The sequence below is a fragment of the Chelmon rostratus genome, chromosome 20 (genome assembly GCF_017976325.1).
Source record: "Chelmon rostratus isolate fCheRos1 chromosome 20, fCheRos1.pri, whole genome shotgun sequence".
Lineage (NCBI taxonomy): Eukaryota > Metazoa > Chordata > Actinopteri > Chaetodontiformes > Chaetodontidae > Chelmon > Chelmon rostratus.
In genome coordinates this window covers 18,582,675-18,608,180 of record NC_055677.1, presented here as the reverse complement: position 1 = coordinate 18,608,180, position 25,506 = coordinate 18,582,675, and the positions used below count along the sequence as shown (strand labels likewise).

The 25,506-nt window shown below is 42.5% G+C and overlaps 1 protein-coding gene across 1 annotated transcript in view; it reads right to left on the bottom strand.

The window, feature by feature from the left end:
• Positions 1-25,506, bottom strand: part of reck (reversion-inducing-cysteine-rich protein with kazal motifs) — a 69,189-nt gene that overhangs the window by 7,898 nt on the left and 35,785 nt on the right. Inside the window, exons 5-20 of the mRNA XM_041961530.1 lie at positions 24,014-24,099; positions 23,806-23,853; positions 23,246-23,279; positions 21,728-21,925; positions 19,275-19,539; positions 19,012-19,185; positions 16,070-16,282; positions 14,487-14,623; positions 13,265-13,408; positions 12,970-13,158; positions 7,815-7,937; positions 7,289-7,457; positions 5,886-6,075; positions 4,942-5,152; positions 4,691-4,764; positions 467-622 (exon numbers count right to left, since the gene is read on the bottom strand). Of these exons, the coding sequence (XP_041817464.1) occupies positions 467-622; positions 4,691-4,764; positions 4,942-5,152; positions 5,886-6,075; positions 7,289-7,457; positions 7,815-7,937; positions 12,970-13,158; positions 13,265-13,408; positions 14,487-14,623; positions 16,070-16,282; positions 19,012-19,185; positions 19,275-19,539; positions 21,728-21,925; positions 23,246-23,279; positions 23,806-23,853; positions 24,014-24,099 (2,411 nt within the window). The remainder of the gene's footprint in view (positions 1-466; positions 623-4,690; positions 4,765-4,941; positions 5,153-5,885; positions 6,076-7,288; positions 7,458-7,814; positions 7,938-12,969; positions 13,159-13,264; positions 13,409-14,486; positions 14,624-16,069; positions 16,283-19,011; positions 19,186-19,274; positions 19,540-21,727; positions 21,926-23,245; positions 23,280-23,805; positions 23,854-24,013; positions 24,100-25,506) is intronic.

The window sequence follows — 25,506 nt, the reverse complement described above, 5'->3', positions numbered from 1 at the left end:
TCTCTCTGACTTGACTGGTTTCACTTGTACTTGTCCGACAGACATCTTTTGTTAGTTTAGATTCCATGTAGGTATCTCTTAGATATCATGCTCACGAGAACAGGAAGGATAGACAACCCAAACCAATTAAGCCTTGAGTCATGGCTGTCGCTGGTGCAGAGGCATGAAAATGGGAGCATCATCTATTATTCAGATATTAGATCAGACATGTTGCAGGTGGACTCGTGCCTATATCAAGGGGCATTTACATTGATTGATTTTTGTTGATATTAAAAAAATTGAGTGTCAGCACTTCCTGCAGACTACATAAATTACCATGAATTCACAAAAAGCTGTCACACACCTCAGTTGGTTCTAAGTGATGTTCACAACAATGCAGTAAAAAGAAACAAAAACAGGCGCGATCGTGCAAAGCAAAGGCTACACGACCTAACCTGCTGTGTTTGTGTGTGTGTGTGTGTTTTACCTGCAGCGGTGTTGGTTGCTGGTCCACCGGAGCGATAAGGACCACCAGCTCGTGGTTGATGCTCAGGTAGCCGAAGACGTCGCACTGTGGCACTGAGACATAAAGCCGCAGGATCTGCAGGACGTCATGGACTGTCACCGGCTGGTTCTTGTTCAACTGCACACAGGGATCAAAGGTTTCCAGCCGTCAGTAAAGAATACTTCATATTCGTGTTTTTCAATGGGCGATAAAACCAATAAACATGCTTTCTGATTACAGAATGGAGCTTCAGAGGAAACGTCCACCAGGAAACAGCCTAAGGAAAATTACTCTATACAGCAATTTTATTTTATAGAAATTTTAAGAAATATCTAAATAGAATTGAGAATAAAGTTAGAATATTTTGAAGTAGAAGTTGTTGTACTGGGAAGTCGGGAAAAAAAAGTCCAAATTTTACGAGAAAAGTTGGAATATTATGACTACAGAATTTTTACTTTTCACAACAGAACTTTTAAAATGTTTGCCCAACATTAAAAATTACTAATATTGAACTTTCAAGAAGAAAGTCAGAATGTTTGAGAATAAAATCATTGATTTGAATATGGTGCCTCTTCCACACATAGATGGTTGAAAAAAAAAAAAGTTTAAAGAACCTGAGATATCATCTGTTTTATTCCACACGTTCTTCTTCCTTCTCAAAACCTGGCACCTGCATTAGCCACAATGCAACCCAACCACCGACAGTTCAGTCAGCGCTGCTTGTGTGTTACGCTAGGCTAATGTAGCCTGGCGCCTCTAGCCTGCGTCAGTGATGAGGAGCAGGCCCAGATGATGTGTGCCGTATTTGAGGCGATATGTTAATTGCTTCATAAAGGCATGAAAATCTCCTGAACCCAACAAAACAAAAGAGAAAAGTTGGCGTCTACCCCTAAGTTTTTTTTTTTTTTTTTTTGCACTTACAATGCCCCACCAAGAGTTCAAGGATAGGCTGGTTTACCTGAGGAAGAGTTGACCTCAATGGTCTCTGAGCATTTGGGTCCTGTCTGTTGGAGATAGTCATCAGCTGTCTTTCTTGGTACACAACTCTTTTGAGGTGTTTCACTCTTACATCCTTAGTTAGTAAGTTGCTCCATTTCTTTGTGAACGACTGCTTTTTGGAGCCATTGCCCCTTGTTGCAAATGCAGACACTGTGTCACAGCCAGTGAAGGCTTGGAACACAGGAAGGGTCTCCACTTCCTCAGATGGTGGTAGCAGATGTAGAGACCTTTGGCGTACGTTGCTCGTAATGTTACCTTCCACATCTTCGTGTTAGTAGTTACTGGATGTAGCTCCAGTTCTATGAGTATGTGCATAGCCCTCTACCTGTGTGTTACTGCAGCCACAGTAAAGCAAAGTTTTACCATGCTAAATGCTCACTGTAATGACCGTATTGCAAAATCCATGTTGTGGCAGAATGTGACACCAGTGACTGTGACGAAAATGGTACACTGCCCATCCCTATTAAGACCACAACATCCGTGTCAACAGAGTGCAGGGTGATCTATCTAAATCCTTTTCTTGTAGCATCCGCAGTATGGAGTAGCATCCTTGTATCTGCCCCTTCATGTGCGAAAGGGGCAATCTCATCTGATCTATCCCATGCAACAAGAACTCTGTTGGCTCTATCAAGTTTCTCTTTAAAATAAAGTATGACGTACAAGAAATTGTTTTGCCACTGCTGGACCTGCCATGTCTTTAACCTGAACAGGTAACCAGCATGGATAATTTGTATTGTCAAGTCTGAATCACCCTGAGACAAACTTACAGAGACTAAAATCATCTTTACCTACCTCTCAGGCAGAATGCAACATTGTTACCATGGTGACAGTGGGCTGACAGTTCATCTAAAGGGAAGACTGCACTGACAAGTATGAGCTGAAATGAATGGTCCCTGACAATCCCAGCCCCCGGGAAATGACTGTAAATTAAAGGTTAGATGACACATCTTTTCGGATACCGCAATTTCACTGCAATCCTTGTCACCATGTCGCTGAATTCAACTATTGACCTAAACAGTTTGTGATGTTGTATATGGTATCATTGCGATCACTGACCATCAAACACATAGGGGCAGACAGCTCCTGTTCTGTGTTGTCACATTTGGTTCAGCAGACATGATGCAAAATATGTGATTCACTTCGAAAGCTGCCGTAAGATTTTTTCAGCTTAAATTCGGAAAATATTTCAAACTGTACAAATATACCATGTATCAGGCTTTAATGACAAAGTCAGCATTTTCACACATCACTCGGACTAGTCTCTAATAAATTTCATTATTTCTATCTCTTCATCTACAGATTTTTTTCTTTTTCAAACTTCAGACACAACCAATGCTGACGCAAGTAATATCACTTGAGGACATTTATCAGGCTTCACACCTGACCCTCTAGAGACATTAAAGGCTTTATACTAGGGATACCCCTGACCAGAGGTCTGAAGTAAAGAACCATAAAAATCTTGTTTGTTCCTTATTCTGTCAACAACATGCTTTTACTAAATCCCTTCAGGCAGTACAAAGAACTCACAAGCAATGAAACAAGTATCGTACAGTCTTTAAGGCCAACTGTGCAACGTAACCCCCCCCCCATCCACAGGCAGGCAGGAGGACACTGCTCACCGCAGAAGTGGGAGTTCAGTCAGAGACAAAACAGAATCCTAAAGTTAGATTTTCTGAATAAATAAAGTTAATAAAATGATTAAATGAAGGGAAGATAAATGACTGTACTGGTGTTATAAGCAGCCTCTTGCTGAATAAACACAGAAGAGGGGCTCTCAGCAGGCTAAGCTGTAGCTTTAGTGCAGTAACACAGTTAAACTCATATTCTCATGCAACTTAGCAGCTGCAGATCAAATCAGCTCTGCTTGTGTTTGGTATTAACAGGCTTAATGCTGAGTCTTACTATGATGTGCTTGTGCTGGGGATTTCAGCCAAGTTGAGTAACAGCCAAACGGGCTTTGTTGTGTAATTAAGCTGATCAGAACGAGATGCCGGTGGGACTTATTAGCCGCTAACATGTCAGCGTTTAGGCATCAGGGGGCGTCAGGCTTTACCTCTGTTCAACAGGCTGGGCACATATCCAGGGAGGCTCAGGGGAGGCATGTGAGTGGATGCGGCAGCCAAAGGTGGAAGGCAGTAATCACCTCTGATTAGTGTGTTTCAATGTCAAGTCATTTAAGTTTTGGGATTAACCTATGGAACTACAGCGCACTGACTTGTAGTAAACAGAATGTTGGCATACATGTATTGTAGATTAAGGGGACTTGATTGCACTGTGCACCAATTTAAATGTATGGCCACCTCGGGCCTTTTTAACTTACTATGTCATGGGACAAACATTTGTTTGACAAACAATGTTTTTTGTGTAAAATCTGTAAATACTGAGTACAGTCATGAGATGATTGCAGTGGAGTAAACAGTTGATTCTTTGTGATATGTAGTGGAGTGCAAGTATAAAGTGGCATAGAAGTGCAATGCTTAAGCATTTTTAAAAAGCACCTCAAAACTGAACTTAAGTACAGTACTGGAGTGATGCACTTAGTTTCTACCCCTGGACAAAATAACAGCAACTTCTAACGTGGACTTATTTTCCAATGAATGCCTGCTCTCATTCTTTTAATAAAGTATATGGCTAAACTGCCAGCTTGTAATACAATGAAATATGGAGAAATATATTTTTTTTCCTCTACGTCTTCAACATGCTGTGTCCAGTATCGCCAAACTTGACCAGGACACTGACAGTCTACTCTAAGGGCGAGGTCAAGGTAGGACTAAACCTTTTTGGGAGGGGTTGCATTTACTGCCCTACTGTAGACTTGCTTGGGAAAATAACTGTGTCTTTGTGCAATCCACATGTACTTTTGCTGCAGTACGGAACTTTTTGGATTTATAGCTCCCCCAAGTGGCCAACACAGGTAATTACATCTAATGCCACCAAAAGCATCAACATCGAAAAACACTTTTAAACCTGTTAAACCAGAATTTGCTTTTACATTCTTTTAGTCAACTATCTCTATAGAAAATTCTCAGAAATATACTGTAGACTAATAAGAAGTTTGGTTCAAGCTTTCAACATTGTTTTATTTTACTGTTGAGCATTATGGTACTGAAACTGTTCTTTGGGTCTGCATGCAATTCAGAAGCTGACATTGAGTAATTGGCAGCTTTTTCACATAAATGACACAGGTGAACTGTGACTCATTCATACCTTAGAGAAAGTATTCATCTGCTCTTTGTTCCAGAGTATCTGCAGCATGCTGGCACATATTGGACAACAGGCTCCTGGAAAGAGGTCAGAGGTCATGGATTATTTTAACACAACTCCCAGAAACGGTGTGTACATGTCAAAAGGAAAGACCCATCAAGTGAGCTAAACACTGTCTGACGTTCACTGCAACTCAAAAACCTTTTAGTATTGAACAGAATCTTAAAATGGTTGTCTGTCAGCAGCGGACTCACCGGGTGGAGTGACAGGCTGGCAGCCTGGAGTGGACAGAGGCGGACAGGGAATCACGCTGCACGCACAGTCGGGGGCCACGTCAGACACGGCCCCCACGGCGTGGCAGGGGCCCTCGTAGTCCACAGCCACGCGGTCAGAGAAGGCGTCGCATACCGTGTTGTAGGTCTCTCCGTTATGACCACAAACTTGTTGAGGCTTCCTGCAGGCATCCTGAGAACAGAACACAAGCAAATGTATAAACTACTACTTGCACACTCTCTCTCTCTCTCACAAACACAAACACACACACACGCTCATTCCCACAGTCCCCAGAGAGGAAGTAACTACTCAGCTTGTGGGAGGAGAAAGCGTGAGTGTGTTGTAAAATATATGAAATATATACACTAATACTCACTGTGGGTCCATCAAGCCAATGTGACAAAGAGCAAAGAGCTGTATACTGTATATAGGCATCAAATAGTGTGCGATAGTTTGCAGACACTGTAGACTTGATACTTGATGCTTTGGACCAAACAGACCAGAAGTTCGACTGACAAATGGCCATCATCATTCCTGTGCACATTTGGACTCACAACAAGAATAAACCTGCTGATATGATTTTGAACTTTTCCTTTTAATGGGTCCATCAGGTTAATACTCTTGCTGTCTGCGCTCGTCCTCATACTGTGCTGACTCAGAAAGTAACAGCTAACTAAGAGGATAATTAAGCCTTGATGGAGGACTGCACTCTGTTAAGTGCACCTGAAGCTAAACTCTGCCCTCACTTTAACACTGAAGGCTGGACATGGTTTGCTCCCAGGTCAGTTCTGCACAGATGCATGAAAAACAGCGAAGCAACAGCAAGAGCAAGGTGTGGACTTTGTACAGCAATTGGTGTTTCTCAAGATCAAGACTGTAGCCCCTTAGCCCCGCTGCCTTATCCTCTCTCTCCTGTGTAACATACCTGGCAGTGGCCCATGTAGGCCAGGGTTTTCCCAGCCTGATACAGGTGGCAGAGACTGGGGTGGAGCAGGCCATCAGTATCACAGGCTGGTTCCACGCTGTTCTTGTCACAGGTTGTCAGCCGGCCAACACACTCATACTGGGGGCAGCCTGATACGTCACTCAGACACACACGAGGCTTTGGGACGCACCTGGAAACACACACAATATTCATTTATATATTCATCCATACTGCTGTCCTCCCTTATGTGAGGGAGGAGAGTTGAGAGAAACAATAAATGAACAAGCACCATGAACAAACTTCTTCCATCCAAACATACAAAGAAACCTTGCTCTATCACCATAGCAACCACCAAGTCTCCACACATCTTAGTTCCAGGCATAAGCGTGTGTGCGTTGAATCTTTGAACAGGCAGCTAGGAAAAGAGTTCAGGAAAGTTTATGCTGTAGGACAACAGCCGTTATCACGGGGTGTGAGAGAAGGCGGTAAATCTGTCTCTGTGTGTGAGTTACGGTTTTATTGCCTCCCATAGGAGAAAATTGTCTTGGATTAAAGGAACTGCGGCAATGAACCAGACATTACAATAAAAACACGTTAAATTGAAACATGTGTGCAAACATTAGCCTGTGATAAAACAACCAGGAAAATTAGTCACAAGCCATTCACACTGTAAAAAAAAAACAACAAATGGTACAAGAGGAGTAATGCATTAAACATGTTTGTTAGGGATATACACAATATGTCTTGATGACAAAAAATAAATGTTAACTGTAAAAAAGTGACAAAAAAGCAGCAAAGTAGAACCGACTGGAATTAATTAGCGAATGAAAACAGTGTTTTTGAAAAGAGGAAATGAGCAGCGGAGTGGTGAGTATGACATAACTGTTCCTCTTAATAAACTGCATGAGCAGCAAACTGTATACAACTCACATCAGAAAAGATAAAGAAGTTTTCCGAATTATGTAAATAATGAAGATAAAATATAATTAGAAAAGGTAACAATTGTGAAAACTGTGATGTGTACATGACTTTTTTTCATCTTTATTTTATGAGTATGTGATGAATAAACTGTTGAATCCTCAAATCCCTCAAAACAGGGAAAGTTAGGAGTGCAGGTCTGTTAATATAAGCTTGCTTCAAATAAAGGCCTCTCTGTAGTTGAGCTAAAGAGAGAATCAACAGAAACCTATGTTAAGCTATGTTTGCTTAGATTTGTGTTTTTGTCATTGTAGAAAATCCTCCAAAATAATTTAAATAATAGATCAGTTGTCAAAACTTATGGGAGCATATGGGAGTTATGATGGAAGAAGAAAGGGCGGGAAATGTACTGAGCTTTTCCTGAGTGTCAGTGAGCTGGTGTTCACTGCTACCAGATGCTACACTGAATGTACAGCTGAACGTACCTCTGGTTCCTCGGGCAAGGCTTGTTGGCGCAGACATTAATATGGCACAAGCCAAAGACAAACTGATAGTCCTTGAATCCCATACAGCGAGCCACACAGGCACTGGGATAGGTCCGCCCATTAGATGCACACACTGGAACGAAGCGGTAGGGACAACTACAGGGAAGACCTGGAGGAGGACAGGGGAGGGCAGGGAGGGAGGTGGCAACTATTATGACAGAGGAAAGCATTCATGCCATCTGTTTTGTAATGGAATGAACACATGGGAGAGGATAGTAGTGCCAGGAAATTTAGTCTTTATTATACAAGTTACTTGACTAGTTTCTGTAGCTCTGGTCACTGGTTCTGTTGGAATAAGCTCCAGGATTAATGTTGATGAGCAAGGTTCCAGTGAATGAGTTTTATGCATGATTTAGCTGGGATGACCACATGACCAAACCCTTTTCAAACCATTGCGGCGTTGAAAGACAGGCGACACATTGCGTGTGGCACACACACAAACAGGCACACATACACGCAGACGTACCGGTAAAGTGTCGGCGGTCCTCGTCGGTGCTGTCGAAGCTGAGACATTCTCTCGTGGAGCAGATGGTGTCACCAGCGAAGCAGGAACAGGTGTGACATTCGATCGTGAAAGACGTCCCGTGGCCTGGTGGTAGCAAAAAACACACACGAGAGACAACAGAAGAACATTTATGGATGTGTAGGATGTATTGATTTACATGGAAATGGTAAGAAGAAAACATCTGAAATGCTGTTTCAGTGATCTAGTAATTTAGCTACTATAAGCTACTGCTAGTGGAGTAATACAGCCTGATAGTAATGGTTTCTGTGGCTCCTGCCTAAAAGTCGATGAAAAGTCAAGACCCTGGGTCGACCCGCCTTTGTCGAATCACTGCACTTTCTTGGAGCTGCATCGATGCGCACAGAGCAAGGCTTGTCTCAAGACAACGTCATCACAAAACTGTGCAGGACGTAGAGGAGGGTAGTGGAGACAGAGGACAGCGCGGGGCAGGACAGCGTGATTCATGTCCGATGGCTGCTCTGACGCTCTCCGCTGCTGACTGTCAATGAAGTCGGCTAAATTGCTTTTGAACCTGATTCTGATGCGTCCTCGGCTCCTGCTGTCCACCGTGACAGAGTGTCAGCGCTGTCAGCAGCCCGGCAGGAGAGACGCTCTGCAGACAGCTAGGATTTAAATTCAATTTAACTAAATTACGGGCAGGATGAACACTTCTTATTTCTGTCACTGTGTGTCCATCTGATGCTTTCGCATCACAGGTAAATGTGGGCGTTACAGGTAAAAAATGAGGCTAACAAAGGGGTTCAGAGTGGGTCAGCAGGTGAGTTTAACTGACAAACTGGGCAGGAGGGAATAATGCATTATTCATATTTGTAGCTATGGTATAATGAAGAAAATCATTAACATAAGTAATAAAGCGTTTTGAATAATGAGCGTTTATATGACCAAAAAATATCTACAAATAACTTACAAAAGACACGAAGCAAGGATGACCCCCACTCCCAGTATATATATGAGAAATCTAGTGGACTACTAGTATGTGAGTTATTGTTCTTGGTGTCAAGAATGATTATCAGTGTACTCATTCCTGCACAAGAGCAGTGATTTATTACTACCCTCACAGTCCTGCTGGCTGTGCTTCTCTTCTATTACACAGAGAATTCATCCATTTAAATTTGTGAAAAAGCCTCGGCTTTGCACACAGAGAAAGCCAACAGTCTCACTGGTTCTCATGTTCTGCCAGAGAAAGTCAGCTTTTAAAAACTCCTGCTTTTCATTTAGAGGACTTCATAGCATTTGGGTTTGCTCGCCTTAAGTGAAACAAGACAAGTGATGGAGAGGAAAATAGTTAATGCATTAAGTTAATGGAATGCAAATAAGGTCTCTGCCAACAACAAAGGGCTGTAAATATAAAAAAATATATATAAGAAAATACCACACAAGTAGATTATACTTGTGGTTTTCTTATGTTTGGATGTTGGATGATAGTCTTGAAGGCTTGGTTTAGTCTCAGTGAGGGACGAAAAGAGTTGATAAAAATGAAACTACAAAGCTCAGAGCAATAACGAGCAGCAACAAGGTTCCATTTGTAACAGTGCAGACAGACTAAACACCACCCTCCCCACTGAAAAGGCTTTAAAACGATCAACGCTGGTTTTAATAGAAAACAATGAACCGTTTTCTCTCTCTCTCTCTCACACACACACACACACATGCATTTGTTTCTTTCACTTATGAGGACATTACATAGTGTTAAATTAATTTCCTGGAGACTTAACCTCACCCTAACCATAACCACCACTTGCCTAACCCTAGCCCGTAGCTTAACTTTGTCATGTCTCGTCAGATTTGTTAATGTGTTTTGTTCACGAGCGTCATGTCTTGTCTTGCACTTCCTGTTTTATTGTGAAACCTAACTCTCCTCTCGTTTCAGGCCCTTGACTTCCCGGTGTGTTTCCCCGCCTGTCTGATTGTCTACCCCGCCCTGATTGTCTCCACCTGTTCCTCGTCACCTCGTGTATATATAGTCTGGGTCTCCCTTTGTCCTGTGCCAGATTGTCTCGTGCCTTGTCCTGTACTTGCCTTGCTATCTAGCGTTCCATGATCCTTGTCTTCTGTGTCCCTGTAAGTCTAGTTATTGGCCTAGTTGTACCTTTTGCTTGCTACTTTGTTATCTAGCTTTTGTGATTAGTCCAGCTTTGCCTCTTTTGTTTGATACTTTGTTGTTGAGCCATTTTTGAGCCTAGTCTAGTTATCCTTATCATTTGTGCTTTGATTACATTACCTTGTTTGCATTTTGTCATTTATCCTGGGCGCTTTGAGTTAATAAATTTTCCTGAATTTTTGAAACTTCGCTGAGTTGTCTGTGGTCTGCATATTGAGTCCTAAAACCTCCAGCCTCCGGGCTTGTCAAACTTCAACCTAACCATGACCTTAACCCAAATCTTCACCCTAAAATTTAACAATTTATGTTATGGTTCCAGCATTTTGGTCACCACGACATTGTTGAACCCTACACTCACGCACAAAAACATGACAAATCCCTCTTCTCGAAGTTGTTCTTCTTGTAAAATAACTAACATCCAAATCAAGAATGCCTCTAACTGCGTTTAAAGAACTTAGCTGGGTGAGGATGAACAGCAGAATTTTAGCTGCCTCGTTTAGTTAAGCTTGTTGTCTTTCAGCAACGTTATATCTGGTAGTTTAGCAAAACAATCTTAACTCAAGATCCACCTGCTAGGCTTTTTCTGCAGCTTTCAGCCACATCTGACTGCCTTTATCTGTGACTGGAGTTGTTGTAATCTAGTTTGATATCAATCTTAACATGTCTAATCTATTATTTGATGTGAATCTTGATATATACGAAGATAATACCTGTACCTAATCCCTAGACCACCACGGCACTGTGGGGTGTAAGTACACGTTCGCAGTTGTCAAGATCTCCACTTGAACTCAGCACACACCTCCACAAATCATTCAACAAGGACTGTTTGTCCTGCACAAAACAAGAAGACCATTTCAATTATTTCATTTCTCCTGTTCTCTGATATGTCTATTCCTGCTGTTACGCAGCGGCACATTAATTTGCCAGACTTTTGAGTGGAGTTTGGCTCCATAAAAAACAGAACAGCATGTGTCCAATTCAAACCAAGCGTCTGTCTTCAATCAGAGCAGAGCAGCTCGCTCGGGCTTCGAAATGCAGGCGGAAACAAACATAAAATCACGAAGCTCGAAGAACAAACCTGTGTAGATCTGAGTCAGTGATGGGAACAGAGAGACAGTGGAAACAAACAACAGTGTTTATTATTTATCAAATGGAATGGCTATGTGAATGTGTACTGATTATAAATGTTGAAGCCGCTACGTGAAGGTTTTGAAGGTGTTTCACACTGGTGCCCCCCAGTGCAAGACTGAAGATGATGAAGATGAGTATGAGTATGGTTCAATAGCTGATGAGTTCCTTTGTGCGAGGGATTCAGATAGTGGCTTGCGCTGATGGGGCTTCCTGCAGATTTCCAGACCACATTCTAAAAGATGATGTGCTTTCGGTCAACAGTATGAATCTGCATGGCAAAATAGGCCGAAATTTGAACTGCACTGAATTGAAATGCAAAAGATCCCTGCGGATGCACTTTGCCCTATGAATAAATCCACTGATGATGGAGATTCATGAACTGATCTTGCTTTGAATGTTGCTGATTAAATTTTCAGTTTTTGAGCTGCACAATTAATGTTGGCCATCTTCATAAACCTAAAAGCCACAAAATGTAAAATAATCTAATCATGTGACAGTTTGACTGTAATGAATATTTGCTGTCTGCTGCTGAAGGACACAAATAACAGCTGTGCAAATTGACTGTTTTAGTTCATTATTTTACACATATCCGTCAACACACTCGTCTCCAGTGCATATGGGTGATATATGAACTGTTCCAGTGATCAGTGATTAAGTAGAAGCTGTGCTGTTGCCTGAAAGAAGCCCTGTTTCTCTGGTGAAAATGTGACGGCTAAACGCCTCAGTGAGCTTCCTGCTCTGATCCAGGTGCAGCTAACGGCAGTCACTGAGGACAAATGCCTGCAGGACAAATGAAACCATTCTGCCTCAGTCACAACCTGAGGGCACTTTGAGCTTCAGTGCCTGATTTGAAAAGAATCACAACTTATTCATCTCCAGTAGAGTGTCACCGCTTCATCTGTAATGAACTGATGTTTTCGGTCGGGCAGAGGAGGCCAATGATTGATAACATTTTTGGTATCTTGATTACAGAATACTTTTTCTTTGAGAATGATCTTCTCTCATACACAGAATGGATCACTCTGGTAACTTTAATAGAAGCTTTAAATTTTGTTTTATTATACTTCAGTATTTGTTTAGCATAAGCACACAGGCTCTAAGTCTGGTAAGAAGAATAACTGGGTTATGAGTTATCTGCATGGTTAAGACAGTAAGATTTAAGACATAACACGGCATTAGGGGGGCTAACAACCAGAAATGATAAATAACTTGAAAAAAACTTTTTTTTAAAAGAAAAAAAAAACAAAACAAAAGCGTTGAACTGAAGTGGGCTAAGTTTTAAGCCTAGAAATACGCAGGTAAATGTTTGTGTGTTAAGTTCTTAGTAAGTACAAACTAGTTTTTAAGTAATGATTTACTAAGTCGGGTTGTACCATTAATGAAACATAGAGCTTAAAATTCTATTTCATCGGCAGAAGTTTAAGATCTGCAGCTTAAGTGAGTCGAGTTTGGATGAATTAATGGTGCCATGTTTTGTTCCCAAATGCACTTTGAATTTGCCACAAGCTCTGATTTGCACCTCTGACTGGCTTCCTCTCCACAGCAGGCGAGCCACAAAGGTTGAAGTCCACCAACTTTTAATTAAACTGCATGCTCTCACTCTCACTATAATTGAGTTGTTACAGATAAATTATACTTGTCCAAAATGAATTCTCCTCTCCACAGGAAGTGATGAATCTATCAATTTATTTCATAAGGGTCATCCAGGGACGTCAGTTCGCCAGTTCACTGCCATCCCCATCATTATAGTGAATGAATAAAGTTACTCAGACTTGTACTGCTGTATCTTTTTCAGATTTTTTTGTTTCTTAAGGACCTTTGGAAACTCTTTGCATAAGCAGACAGGTGTGAAGGAGGTCTTACTTTTCCTCTGTCCTCCTACAATGCAGTGCTTGTTGGTGTCCACACAGGGCATCTCCACACAGTTCTCCAGACGCCCACTGGGACCACAGCTGCAAACCTCGTAACACCCAGCAGGACCAGTGCGAGTCGGCACCTGGATGCGAGCGTCCTGCTGCACCAGGAACTCTGAGGCCTCGCCCAGTTTACAGCCTGAAGACACACACATATAAAGACACTCAGAATGACTGCCAGGCTGCAGGTTTTAGCCTCTAGTGAGCACAGTTAGGGCACGAGCTGCAGCAGTACTTGGTTGTACCTGGCACACAGATGTATGGCTGACAGTTGAGTTCATCAAGGCAGCCTCTCCTGTTAACTTGGCACAAGTGGTTGGTGGGGCACGGGTTGGGGTTGCATGGATGGATGACCTCCTCAACGATGTTGTTACCTAGGGAACTGGGGGCTGGAGGGTGTATGAAGGGATAGGGGTGCAGGTCAGTGGTGGATATGGAAATGTACAACAGAATTTAGCATGACTGTCACAAAAGACAGCATTTCTGTTGGTGACGATGTGACCATGTGCACTTATTATGTTAGTTGGAGGAAATTAGAGGAAAACACGTTTAACTTGACCTTTTCCTCATATATAAATACTTTAAATCAGTCGTGCGGCAGCTAATCACAGGAGAGAAAATTGTGTTAGTACAGACTAGCAGACAGACAACAAGATTGTCCTTCAGAGTGCCACATTGGTATGTCAACACTATGCTGTAACACACAGCTAACTTGATGTTATAAAATTTCAAAAAGGCATGTTCATCATCTCTCGAAGTGTACCATGTAAACTGTTGCTCTGCCTAAAATGACAGTATATTTGTTGAAAGGTACTTGGTAAATCATTTAGGAATCAAAACACAGAGTTTAGGACTCAAGAATCTGACTCTGCACTTTCTTGTGATTAGCTGAACAATGACCTTGTTCTCTTAGGTCATTGTTTTAGTCTAAGGCACACTCACTGAATAGTTTTGTCTCAGCACTCTGATCAACAGCAGGCGGCTGCTTTCAGCAAATAAACTCACTGTGCACTACCTGCCCTGCATCGTGCATCTGCATCAGCTAACAGGCTGGGAATTATTGGTCTTAAACTTATCAGGTGGCTTGAAACACAACTCCAGTGGGACACTGTTGCTGCTCTGTGTGTGCTGAATGTATAAATAGCCCACTGTTTGTGTCTGAAATGTTAGCCATATCAGCTTCATGAGATGATATAATGTCAGTGCCATGTCTGTCTGCTTCTCAGCTTCTGCACCACTCTGCCCCCTGGTGGCCACACATTGATTTGCCAGCAGAATTAGAGTGAAATCAGTGTGGAAATGTTTCCTTCTGTATCTCGTTTCTATCTGTATTCTCGTTGGCATTTCCAAGTGTAACTGAGCTCCTCTGCAACCCCCTGCAGGAAAGAGCGACTGCTGCTCAACGCTGAAGCTCCACAAACATTCCAGGTTCCCCTGAGGAATATGTGCCGTTGGCGGGGGACTCACTGAGGTATCTGTGGAGGGGAATGCAGCGTTCAGGGTCATCAATAGGTGAGAGAAGTTCACAGATCCTCTCTGGAGTTTGTCCTTCATGAAAACGTTTCCTGTCCCCACACTGGGTCAGGATGTCCACACAATCTGACCTGTGAACAGATAAGAGATGACAGAACGCTGAAAAGCCTGTGCGCTCACATGTAACTTCCAAGTAGTGTATAATTTTGAAGGTGAAGGGGGGTGTAATCGAGGCTGGGTGCGCAGTGAGAGGCTCTGCCAACACACACAGCCTGAAGCTGGACAATGTGTGATGGTGTAATGTTATCCAAGACAAGTGGAAGGTTGTATCTGACAAATGACTGAACAAGACATAGAGCCTAAGGGGTGAAGTACTGTTACACACACACTCCAGACATGACCCAGCAAATTCTGAGAGAAGGACAGGGCCTCCACCTGTCTAATAAATCCCAACTATTTATGTTCCTATCACTCATAGCTGCCTGCACAGCTTTATTCTGTGCAGACCAACAGTAGGCCACATGTAAGCCACAAAAGTTACGTAGGAGACAAATAATTAAGAGTCATTACATCAAAACAAATCCATAAGATGAGTCTTCTTATGTCCCCTCTACTGCTGATGCAGGGTTTAAATTAGAACTGTCACAAGTTTGTCTGAAAATGCAGTTTGCTGCCAGCTCCCCTCGCCAACCTCACCTCCAGAGGGTGCTCTTCCAGTGGTCCTCCACGGCTAATGCAGCTTTCGATGACTTCAAGTCACATTTCACATCTACTCCCATTCTCGTCCTCTCAGATCCCGCTCACCAGTTTATTGTGGAGGTGCTTTTGCATGTACATATGCTGTATGCGCAACAATGCATGAATGCTGGGATGCATCGTTATACTTAGAAACTTTTGACAAACATAGAAATCCACTTACCCAGTTGATTACCCTGTCAAAAACTCAGCCACGTCATGCTGATGCATGTCTGTATAAGTCTGTATACTGCAGGTCTGAGGCTGACCTGTGGTAACTGCTTATTGTAGCTCTAGACAATCATTCAAGGTACTAGTTCTTGGTTACTGCAGTGGTTTCCAAACTTTATCTATTATGCACAGTGAGTCAGTGAGTTTCTTGAAAACACAGTAGACTGCACCTACTTAACATTTGTATTTATTACTGCGGTCGAAGGGAAAAATTACCAGCCCATAGCCTCCGGGTTGGATTAAAGTCATTGGCCAGCACAGAGGATGTTAAAAGCCTGTCTGACTGGGGTGTACGTTGTTTTGCTCTGAGTATGTCTCGCTAACTTGAATCTTGATAACTCTGACATGAAAGTACTTTCATTCATATTTTTATTTTTGTTCCTCAAATGAATTAGATTCACTGACCTTTTTCTCAGCAAACATTTTGACTTGTCAAAGCAGTAAAAGCTGAACATTAATGATGACTCATTCCAGCAACTTTTGGAACGGAATTAATTAAACAGCTAATGTTCGTATTGACCCCTCGGTTTGACAAGTCAAAATATCTTTAATGATGTTACTTGTTATTACTGGGTAACAACTAGATACTTATCGGATGGTAGTAGACATACTTGCATATGACACTCCCTCTGGACTTGCTGTGACAGGGTTTGATCTGCAGGGAGCAGGCCACGGCCTTCCACATGTCCGGCAGACACTTTCTGATGTCCAGCACAGGTATGTTCATGAAAGGCATCTTGATCGTCCCGTTGGACCACAGCTTGATGTCGTTCATGGCGCCCTGGTCTGACTGGACGTTGCAGCTGCGGAACAGCTCTGTCGGCCTGTGGACAGAGACAAGAACTCGAAGTGAAATAAAAGTTGCTTTGCACCTAAAAAGTAAATAAATGTCGAAATAATTTTTTTTAAAAAGCGTGCTCAGAACAAAAGCAACAATCGTGGGGTCAGTTTCTCAACGCTAGCGACCGGCTGATTGCAGAACAAGGTGTGCTGTGGCCTTAGCCTTGAAGCCATCTGCTCAGCAGCCCTTAGAGAGGGAGCTCAACTCCCTCCGGGTAATGCAAGGACTGTTTCCCTTCCACTGTACCAGGAAGTGCCTTTGATGTCTGATTGGTGGGTTTGGTCCCAAGTGAGTCAGCTAATTGGTGGTTTAAAAAGGAGACGGTTCCAGGCAGAAGGACTGGGTGTGGTTCCATCATTCCTTTTGCTGTTGATGAGTGGATGCTTCGTTTATGTTGAAGCATCTGTGTGAGTGTGTGTGTAAAACCATGGATCCTTAACTTACTGTAGATTCCATTACTACATGGGCTCATAGGCTCAGGAACACTTCAGAAAACTGCTGGCATATATGTGCATAAATATATGCAGCTTCTTTTATCCTTTCACCTAATATTGTACACATGCTTTCATGCAGAACAGACAATGACAAAAGTAGCACAATTTACACCAAAATCACCTGCCGAGTTTAAAAGCATGCAAGTGTGCAGTTTGAGAATTTGCAAGATCTGTGTTCTCTAGGGGTGGTATCAAAAAAGATACTGTATCAGACAGCAATGCATGCCACTCCACCAAGGATGTTTTGAGAGAACTGTATGCCAAAATTGAACCCCATTTGTTCCAAAAGATGTCAGATCACATCATGCCACCCTGCACCATCCAGACAATGATTTTAATGAAACATCTTTCCAAATGTTAAGTCATTGTTGTCGTGCGTCACTATGATTGGCTCCACAGCCCTTTTGCACTTTACACTGCTGCACATACATAAATCAAAGTAGCAGGTCAGCTTGGTGACGTGCACACAGTCTGTGTGCATGAGACAGAATGCTTTGTGTGATTAAAGAGAGGGATCAGGGAGGGAGTGAATGCAGCCAGCTATGATGCCAGGCTCTGCGTCCTGCACCATTACGATGGTCTCTGTGAGTCTTTTTATGGGTCCTATGAAGCAGTGCTTCCCAACCCTTTCCTATCATGGAGTAAACTGACTGCACAACAATAACACTACAGAACAACTGATACTGTACAATTAAAACAAAAAGTTAATCAAATGTGTGCCAATTGGATTAATTTTGTGCAGAATATTTCCTGTGAATGTTGCATCAGTTTATCTCCCCTCATACAAGGAGATGCTAAGTAGTGGCTCAGCCTCCAAAGTCCTTCACCTTGATTGAGCGGTTGCAGCTGTTTTCAGGAAATTATTTTTGTGAGTGATAACACAAGCTTAGTGTAAACACTTGTGATTTGAACGACATATTTGAGCACTTCAGAGGGTGTACCATACACACTCGGAACGCCGTCCACTTTGAGAGAAGGCTGTGGTTGGAGCTTCAGCCACTATTGAGAGCCAGTCTCGACCTTGTACAATACCCAGAATCTGAATATGTTATTGCCTCTGGGAATATTAAAAAATGAAACTCCTACATTTTTGTGCTTGGAATGCTCTTTGAGTTGTACAACAAACAACCAAAACAAGGACCCAATTAAATTTCTTTCTACTCCCATTCTACAGTCAATTCTTTCCTCACCTTCAACACAGATTCCTCAACATCACAATTATATTTCAAGCGTCCGAATCGCTCAGCCATGACTCATCTGGCTTCAGAGTAAACCAACTGCAGTCTGAAACCAGTGTTCAGTCATTTTTAGTGCTACCAAGTTAGTCACAGGCAATAAATGTAACAGGATACACACTGAGTGAGCGGATCAGAAAGTTTTTCTTAATGTGTTCAGCAGCTATAATTATAGCCCACAAAGACCAAATGTACTGCAAAGTACGCAGTAAAATATTTTACTGACTTTTTTTTTTCTTTTTTTTTGATTGTCCAATCTGACTGAATCTCTCGTTATAAAACAAACTCACATCTCTTCTCCGGTGCAAAACATGACCTCGGCTTTTCAGAGTGCTCTACAGTGTCAAGTGGCTGCGAGCTTTCGTGGTTGCCTCTCTCACCAGGTGACCTGCAGACCGCTGCGTGTGATGTGTGAAGCATATTTGAGTTTGGTTTGATGTGTGTGTGTTAGTGTGACTTCCCAGTACAGCCTTTGAAGTCGTTCCATTTGGCTTTTGGCCCCATCTGTTGACAGTGTGTAAAACATGCTGTGGTTCTGATAACTCCAGGGTCACACCGGGTTCAACATCAATCTGTCTCTTGTTTTCCAGCTCTGCCTCTTTCTTTCCTTCAGGCTGAATGATTTTTTTTTTTCTAAATTTTCACAGAGCTGCTCAAGAGCACAGTTAAAGGCTTAAGGAATGAGTGTGATGATCCAAATAAACTGATGAGAATAAAGGGCTACATTTTCTGAATAAACTCAACCTGTGCTAGCTTGTGCTGATTGCAGGTGTAAGAGTTAGAATTTTTTAACCCTGGTGCTGTTTTCAAGAAGGCTGCAATCACTGTTTGTTATGTGAACATAAAAATTTAATTGTGTGTTTTGACTCACATGATAACGACTACATAATATTAAAATATCACTAGTGGGTAAAACACTCCTCGCAGAGAAAGAGAAGAGCTGAGAAGGGAAGCAGACCTCTGGTGAGTTTGCAGGAGTCTACCTGTTGTTGAAGTTGGTGCAGTAGGTGAGGTCCTTGCAGCCTAGCTGGCAGGGTTCTCTGACATCAGCCAGGCAGTTGATGAGCTCCGTCTCCACCGGGTTGTACTCGCAGAGCTGGTCAAAGTCCTGCCACGTCTGGCTCCCCCAGTTAGTGCTGATTTCCTGACACATGTCCCTGATGGAGGAAAGAAAACTTGATCACCTCAACCTGTGATCTGCCTCAGAGCAGATGGCATGAATGTACTGGCTTCCTCTAAGCTGTACCTGCAGAGAGAGGTGTTAGCTTTGGAGCAGCAGTGCAGCTTGGCACAGTCCATCTTGGCAGGATGGGGGGTCTCCACTTCAGGTGGGGAAGGAGGGTGGGCGCTGCCCAGAAAGCACTGCCACATGGGTTCCTGAGGAAGAGGCTGGGAGCCACACTCCTCGATCAAGCCCTCCATGATCTCATGCTCTGTGCTCATGGTACGAAGGATTCGCCGGCATGCCACCTGGCAGTGGGTAGCCTCCGCCCGGTCACAACAGTACAGACCTGGAAGGGATGGATGGATTGATTAATGCTGGAAAATGCACGAGATCATGATATATAAGGCTCCCATCATAGAAAATCTTATATATTCTGCATTCAAAGATGTTTCCATATTTGATGTCACTTGTCAGGAAGTTAACAAGTTTCCAGGTAACTCTAACACTAAGTCTGATACCTGGGGTGAACAGCATTTTCCAGTAGGAAGCTCCCATTTACTGTCTTTCCTGAAGAAAGTGAATCAATCACGAAAGATGGATTGAATAAGTAGGGATGAATTGAGAGAGCGTGACATCAAAAAGTAAAGCTGGACAATGGAGAAAACCTGGATGATGTCTGAATGACTCTGTCCAAAGGTAAAACTTTAAGCTGAAGCAATAAACCTGAGGCAAACAACTGTCAGGGAACAGCAGTCATAGTTAAGAGTTAAAACTGAAAAGGCCCTATTTAAAGAAGTTATGCTACTACTCTAAAGGAATCAATCATAGAAAAGGGGGACTTGTGAGCTAAATAAGACCATGAACACTGTGCTATTAGCCAAAAGAATGGAGGTCATTTCTACTGTGTTCATTGTCTTAAAGGGACACTCCACTAAAAATCTACATTTAGGGGTGAGTTCTCCTTTGAGTGGAAGACCCCCCTGATGCCCTCTACATGCATTACTATTACTTTCTATTACACTTAGTCAATATAAAAACCTAAATGCACTTCTGGTAGAGACTGGGAGCTTGCATGACATAGATGTGGTGCATTTACTTGCATTTACTATAGCTGCAGTATATTGGGGGAAACTATGAGTGTAAAGCTGCATGAACAACTGACTTGACCGGGATGGAGCTGGACTCTCAAATGTTTCAGCACTCAGGACAGCAGACGTCGATGTGCGTCGATTGACAAACGGTTTGCTTCTGTGAGAAGTTTCTTCCATGTGTAGGTGGTTCAGCACCACCTTTTAGTATCACCCACCCACAGCAGTGAACACCGGGCAGGCTGGGTGGAGTGTCTTCCTCATGTCTTTTATACACAGGCAAGGCTTATTCAAAGCCAAAATTGACGCAGGTGTCTGCAACACTACAAATTCATTTCAAATATAACGGCGACAGTCTACAGCATCACAGGCAGCAACACAGACAGGTGGTGAGGTAAACAAAAGGTGAATCTGACTGACTTCTTCATGACCAAAATTAAAGTTAACAAAGAGTAATTATGGATGTTTCATTCAATAATTGTTGTTGTTGCCCAGCCTGCTGTCGTTCAGCACAGCCCATTCCACCATCCTCCATAAAATAACATCTGGTTAACGAACTTCGACATATTATAGCCTCTTTTTAAAACGTCCTCCTCCTCTTCTTCATGGAGGCAAACCTGCCAATGTCTTTGTCAATGTTTATGTCCCGTTCAACACAAAGCAAAGTGAGGTTAGATAGTCTGGCTGCAGACGTGCTCGCGCGCAAATAGCTTTTAATGAGCCTCAGATGGCTGAAACTTTGCACCGGTGTTGCTGATAGGAATGGTTCAGTAAGTTCTATGGAGAATGGTAAGATGTGAGACTGGCAATGAGGAATGGGAGGATTGCATCAGTGGTAAGACCGATGGCTAACTCAGAATACAACATACAAAATCAGTGGAACTCATCCACAACTTCTAGCTTGGAGATGTCTCCTGAGTAGAAATGTGCAGACGTCCACTGTTGCAATCCAGCCAAGAAGTATCTCAGTATGGGCACCGTAATGAGCGCGAGCCCCCAGGCGGTTGCCCACTTTCCCACGCGGTCGCTCCCCTCGTGGACTTTTCAAAACCATCATTCAAGCCTACAAGGTGTTATTTAAAACTCAAAACACAGATTCTCAGGGGAATACTCCAGAAGAGAGTTCCCAGCAGCTACTACCAATGCATATAAGGAATTATTCGAGAAATGCCCTGCCAACAGTTTCCCATGGAAGAAATAGTCCCTATGAAACCTGCTGATGACGTATTCTGTGCGTTATCCAGAACAATAAGGACACTGTTGCTGGAAAGAATTGTGCTATATTGGAATGAAGGCAGAGAATTCAAAGGCAGATATTCAAAATCTGGACAAATAAAAACAAAACCTTTGCATGACCAGACACCACAAGAGCAAATCCTTTCTTTTGAGCTGATAAACGTATCGAGTCAGCTGTATGTCTGCAGTATAAAGTGTGGATGGACTTACTGTCTATCGGGCTGCGTATGGGGTAGGACTTGGTGAAGTTGCTGACGCAGCTGAGCAGCTGAGCACTGTGACTCTGACAGTACTCCTTGACTGCGTTGATCTGGGACACGGTGGGGGTCGAGTCAGTCCTGAAGATGGCCTGGCAGTACTCCCTACAGGTGGTGTGACGTCCTGCATAGCTGCAGCATGTGGAGCCCACTGCAGGAGCACACACAAACACACATGCAGGTTAGATTTCTTCAACACACACCAGTGCTCTTTGTGAGTAATAAACAGAACTAGTAAAAGAGCACTAAAGGAGTTTTACAGGCAAGTACAGTGATAGAAGTGTGTTTTTTAAAGCATACATCACACATAGGGGGTGAACTCTTGGGCCCTGACTGACGTGAGAGAGCACTCTGCTGCGTTTGACATGACTGCTAAACCAAAATTTTTCCAAACTTTGGTGCAGTGGTAAAAGGGCAACCATAGTGACGACTGCAAATGATAGCAGCTATGTGGTGCTAAACTGCTAATGCTCTTGGGTGTTAAATGCTAATAAGTGTGCAGAATTTGAACAGATATAGAACTATTTCAGTAACTGTAGAAAGGTGTGTGTCCTCTGATGTGAAACAAGTTGGTAATGGAACTCGGATGCATGCACCATGCATTTTCATGTGCAATAAAATCCATTTATCAATTAAAAGTGAGCCTGGCAAAATCCACCAACCAGCACTTCTATCCCAGCTAGCTCTCACAAGAAAGGAAATACTGATCTTCAGAAGCTTCTTTGCAGTATAAGATGGTCTTTGTCTCTTTGGTCAGTGCTATGATATCAAGGAAAAACTTCCATATATACACTACCATGGCAGTACATTGTTCTCTCTCTCTGCTCACCCTGAACTGTAGCTGCCATAAAAGATTGATGCAGAACAAAACATTGTTTGAAAGACCTACCCTGGCATATAAAGTGAGAGTGGATGTTGCCATAGTATGTTATGTAGTATGTTAGTATGTAATATCTTATGTTTTATTCTCCGTAATTCCAGCATTTCATTGGCAGCTTCACTGCATACTCTACATAAGTTCTACATATTTGTCTGTTTAATGATGCACACTCTGTACTCTTCGGTCCTGAATATTGTTTCATTGCCAATCCATGCACTGTCAACTCGACTGCCTCTGGCAGATAAACACTCCTCAGATTTCATTATTCTGGCTGAAGTTGACTGACAAACATTAGACCTCTCAACACGAAGTTATTGACCTAACGTGCTCGGCAAATAACGTGGCTCTGCTATGCGTGTGCATCTGTGCATGTGTATTTACAGCATGTGTGACAGAGTGCAAGAATGGGACACAGAGAGAAAGAGAAACAGAGAAAGAATACAAACAAGCCCATCTACTGGTCCCAGAAGATAGTGGTGTGCTTGAATGGTTTATTTATTTATTGGCTGGAAGGAGAGATGAGATCATTGTTTGCAGTTGTTGGCTTATTCACTGTTCATCTTGTTTATATCTGTGTGAGGAACAACTTACTTTCATTTTTGGTGATGCAGCTGTAGAGGGAGTTCTGTAACGAGAAGAACACAAAGCATTAAGCAAACAGCATCCAAGGTTCTATCTTGGTGGCTCCCAACCCAAAGGTTATCTGCCTTAGTATGGATGTAAGGTATTAATATATTCTCATCTTAATGAAAAAAGTCTTAGCTCATTTTGTAGAGGTTGCTTTTATTCCTTTTAATTTTTTCAATTGATTTTGTGTTTTTTACTAAACAGTGGTGCATATTTTGTTCTCAGTTACAGAAAACTTGACACAGAATATGACAAAGTGACACTAATACCATTTCAGTTACTGGTATCATATTACATTTCACAGTAGTAGCAGTTGTGGTGGCAGCAAAACTGCTAATGAAATGTGTAGTGTAAGAAGTACAGTTCTTATTTCTACTGCACTTTCTATTTATGTGTACATATGAGAACTTGGGTCTATGCATCATTCTGCTATTTCATTCACAACAGCTGACGCAACCAGCTAACCTGGGGCTGCTGAATTCATTTGACTTCTCTGAAACTCTTACTTACTTACTCTTACTTACCTCTGTGACCTTTTTGCACACTTTTGTTATGTCATTTTTAGACGACGCCTATAAAGGAAAGAGAAATGAAATCTGTCGTAAACACAGGACAAAGAACGCAGCTTAGGTGAACCTAACTGAAACATGAATAAAGGTCTGAGCAAAAACTAATGTTTGGGCAGTCGCTCTCACAAACAAAGCTGATCATACTTTATTTACTGTATCTCACCTGTCTGCATTCCCTGCGACACTCAGCTGAGATAGCCAGCTCACAGCAGCCCAGCCCCACCCAGCCATCTGACTTCCTGGATACTCCTAGAGACAAATCAAACGCCACAGGATCAACCACGTGTTATGTGTATCTATTTCACGGAGGTTAGCTTGTACAGTTTGTGGAGGTCAATTTATTTATTGGGACCACAGGTGTAGGAACCGGGGGGGATGGGGGGGGGAGACAGGTGCATTTAAAAATTATACAGTGGAGGACAAAAAATATTTTGTTTTGCAATCTTTAATCTAAATCTTTTAATTTGAAAGCGCAACACAGTGTCATGTGACTGGCCCGCCCCCTCCCTCACCTGCTTGGAGAGTGTTTGGGATGCGGGAGACAGCTGGGGGCAGCAGACGGTCCGATGACAGAAACTCTTCTGAACGAGGTTAACTGTCTGTGGGGAACGTTGCCATGGATATGGCTTGTTTATAACGTCTTGCTGATGAAACCATATCTTTGGACGGTCACTCGTCCATTATTTAACTGCCAACTTTGTCAGTGTTCCCAAGTAACGTCAACATGAGCCAAAATGTTTGCTCATCTCATTAAACAGTTATCGCTGCTGATGGGCGCGTGCCACCTTGCATGCTGGTCTATGCCACCAGTATACGAATGTGTGTGTGAATGGGTGAATGCTGGCTTGTGTTGGAAAGTGCTGTGGGTGGTGAGTGAGACTGGAAAAGCATTTTATGAATGCAGTCCATTTACCATTATTTTTACATTAAATGTCACATCCAATTTTAGTGATAAATAACAAGACAATTGAAAATACTTGAGGTCCTCTCGTGCTTCTGCCAGAAGCCAGGCCAGTGCCACAAGTAGATCAGAAGATAAGAGGCAGCACAGAGTGCACCACAATAAAAGTTAAAAAACTAATATGAGTGAAGTTTTGGGAGGCTAGGCTAACTATTTCCTCCCAGCCCCCAGTATTTGTGCAGGACCTCATGCTGTTTAATCAATGCAGAGATTCAGAGATAAAGATACTAGGTCAATGTCAACATCAACAGCTGGTGGATTGTTTGGTGATGCATTTGTCTTCTTTCTTCAATGAGCAGTGGGAGAAATTCAAAGTGTAGAGGGAGTAAGCTGGACAGCTAGGGTGGAACAGCTGTGTTCTGCTAGCTAAATCATGCTAATGAAGTTTTATGGTGTTTTATTACTTCTTAAATAGCTCCAAATTCTTTTTTTTCTGTTTAAATACAGTATATCAGTATATTATTGCTGTTTCTCTTCTTATTTTATCTTAGGTTTTATGTTAAGGGTTACACTAGCACTGAATATACCCTGTATTGCACTTTGTGAAGTGTTTTAGAGTGTCCTCAATTGAAGAGGTAAATGCATCCTCTGCACCAGGTACCTCCCCATTGGTAATGGGTACTAATTCTATTTGTGGACCAAATATGGTGTCAGGCAAGTCCATCACTGAGTATTACCCTTATCTCTGTACCGGT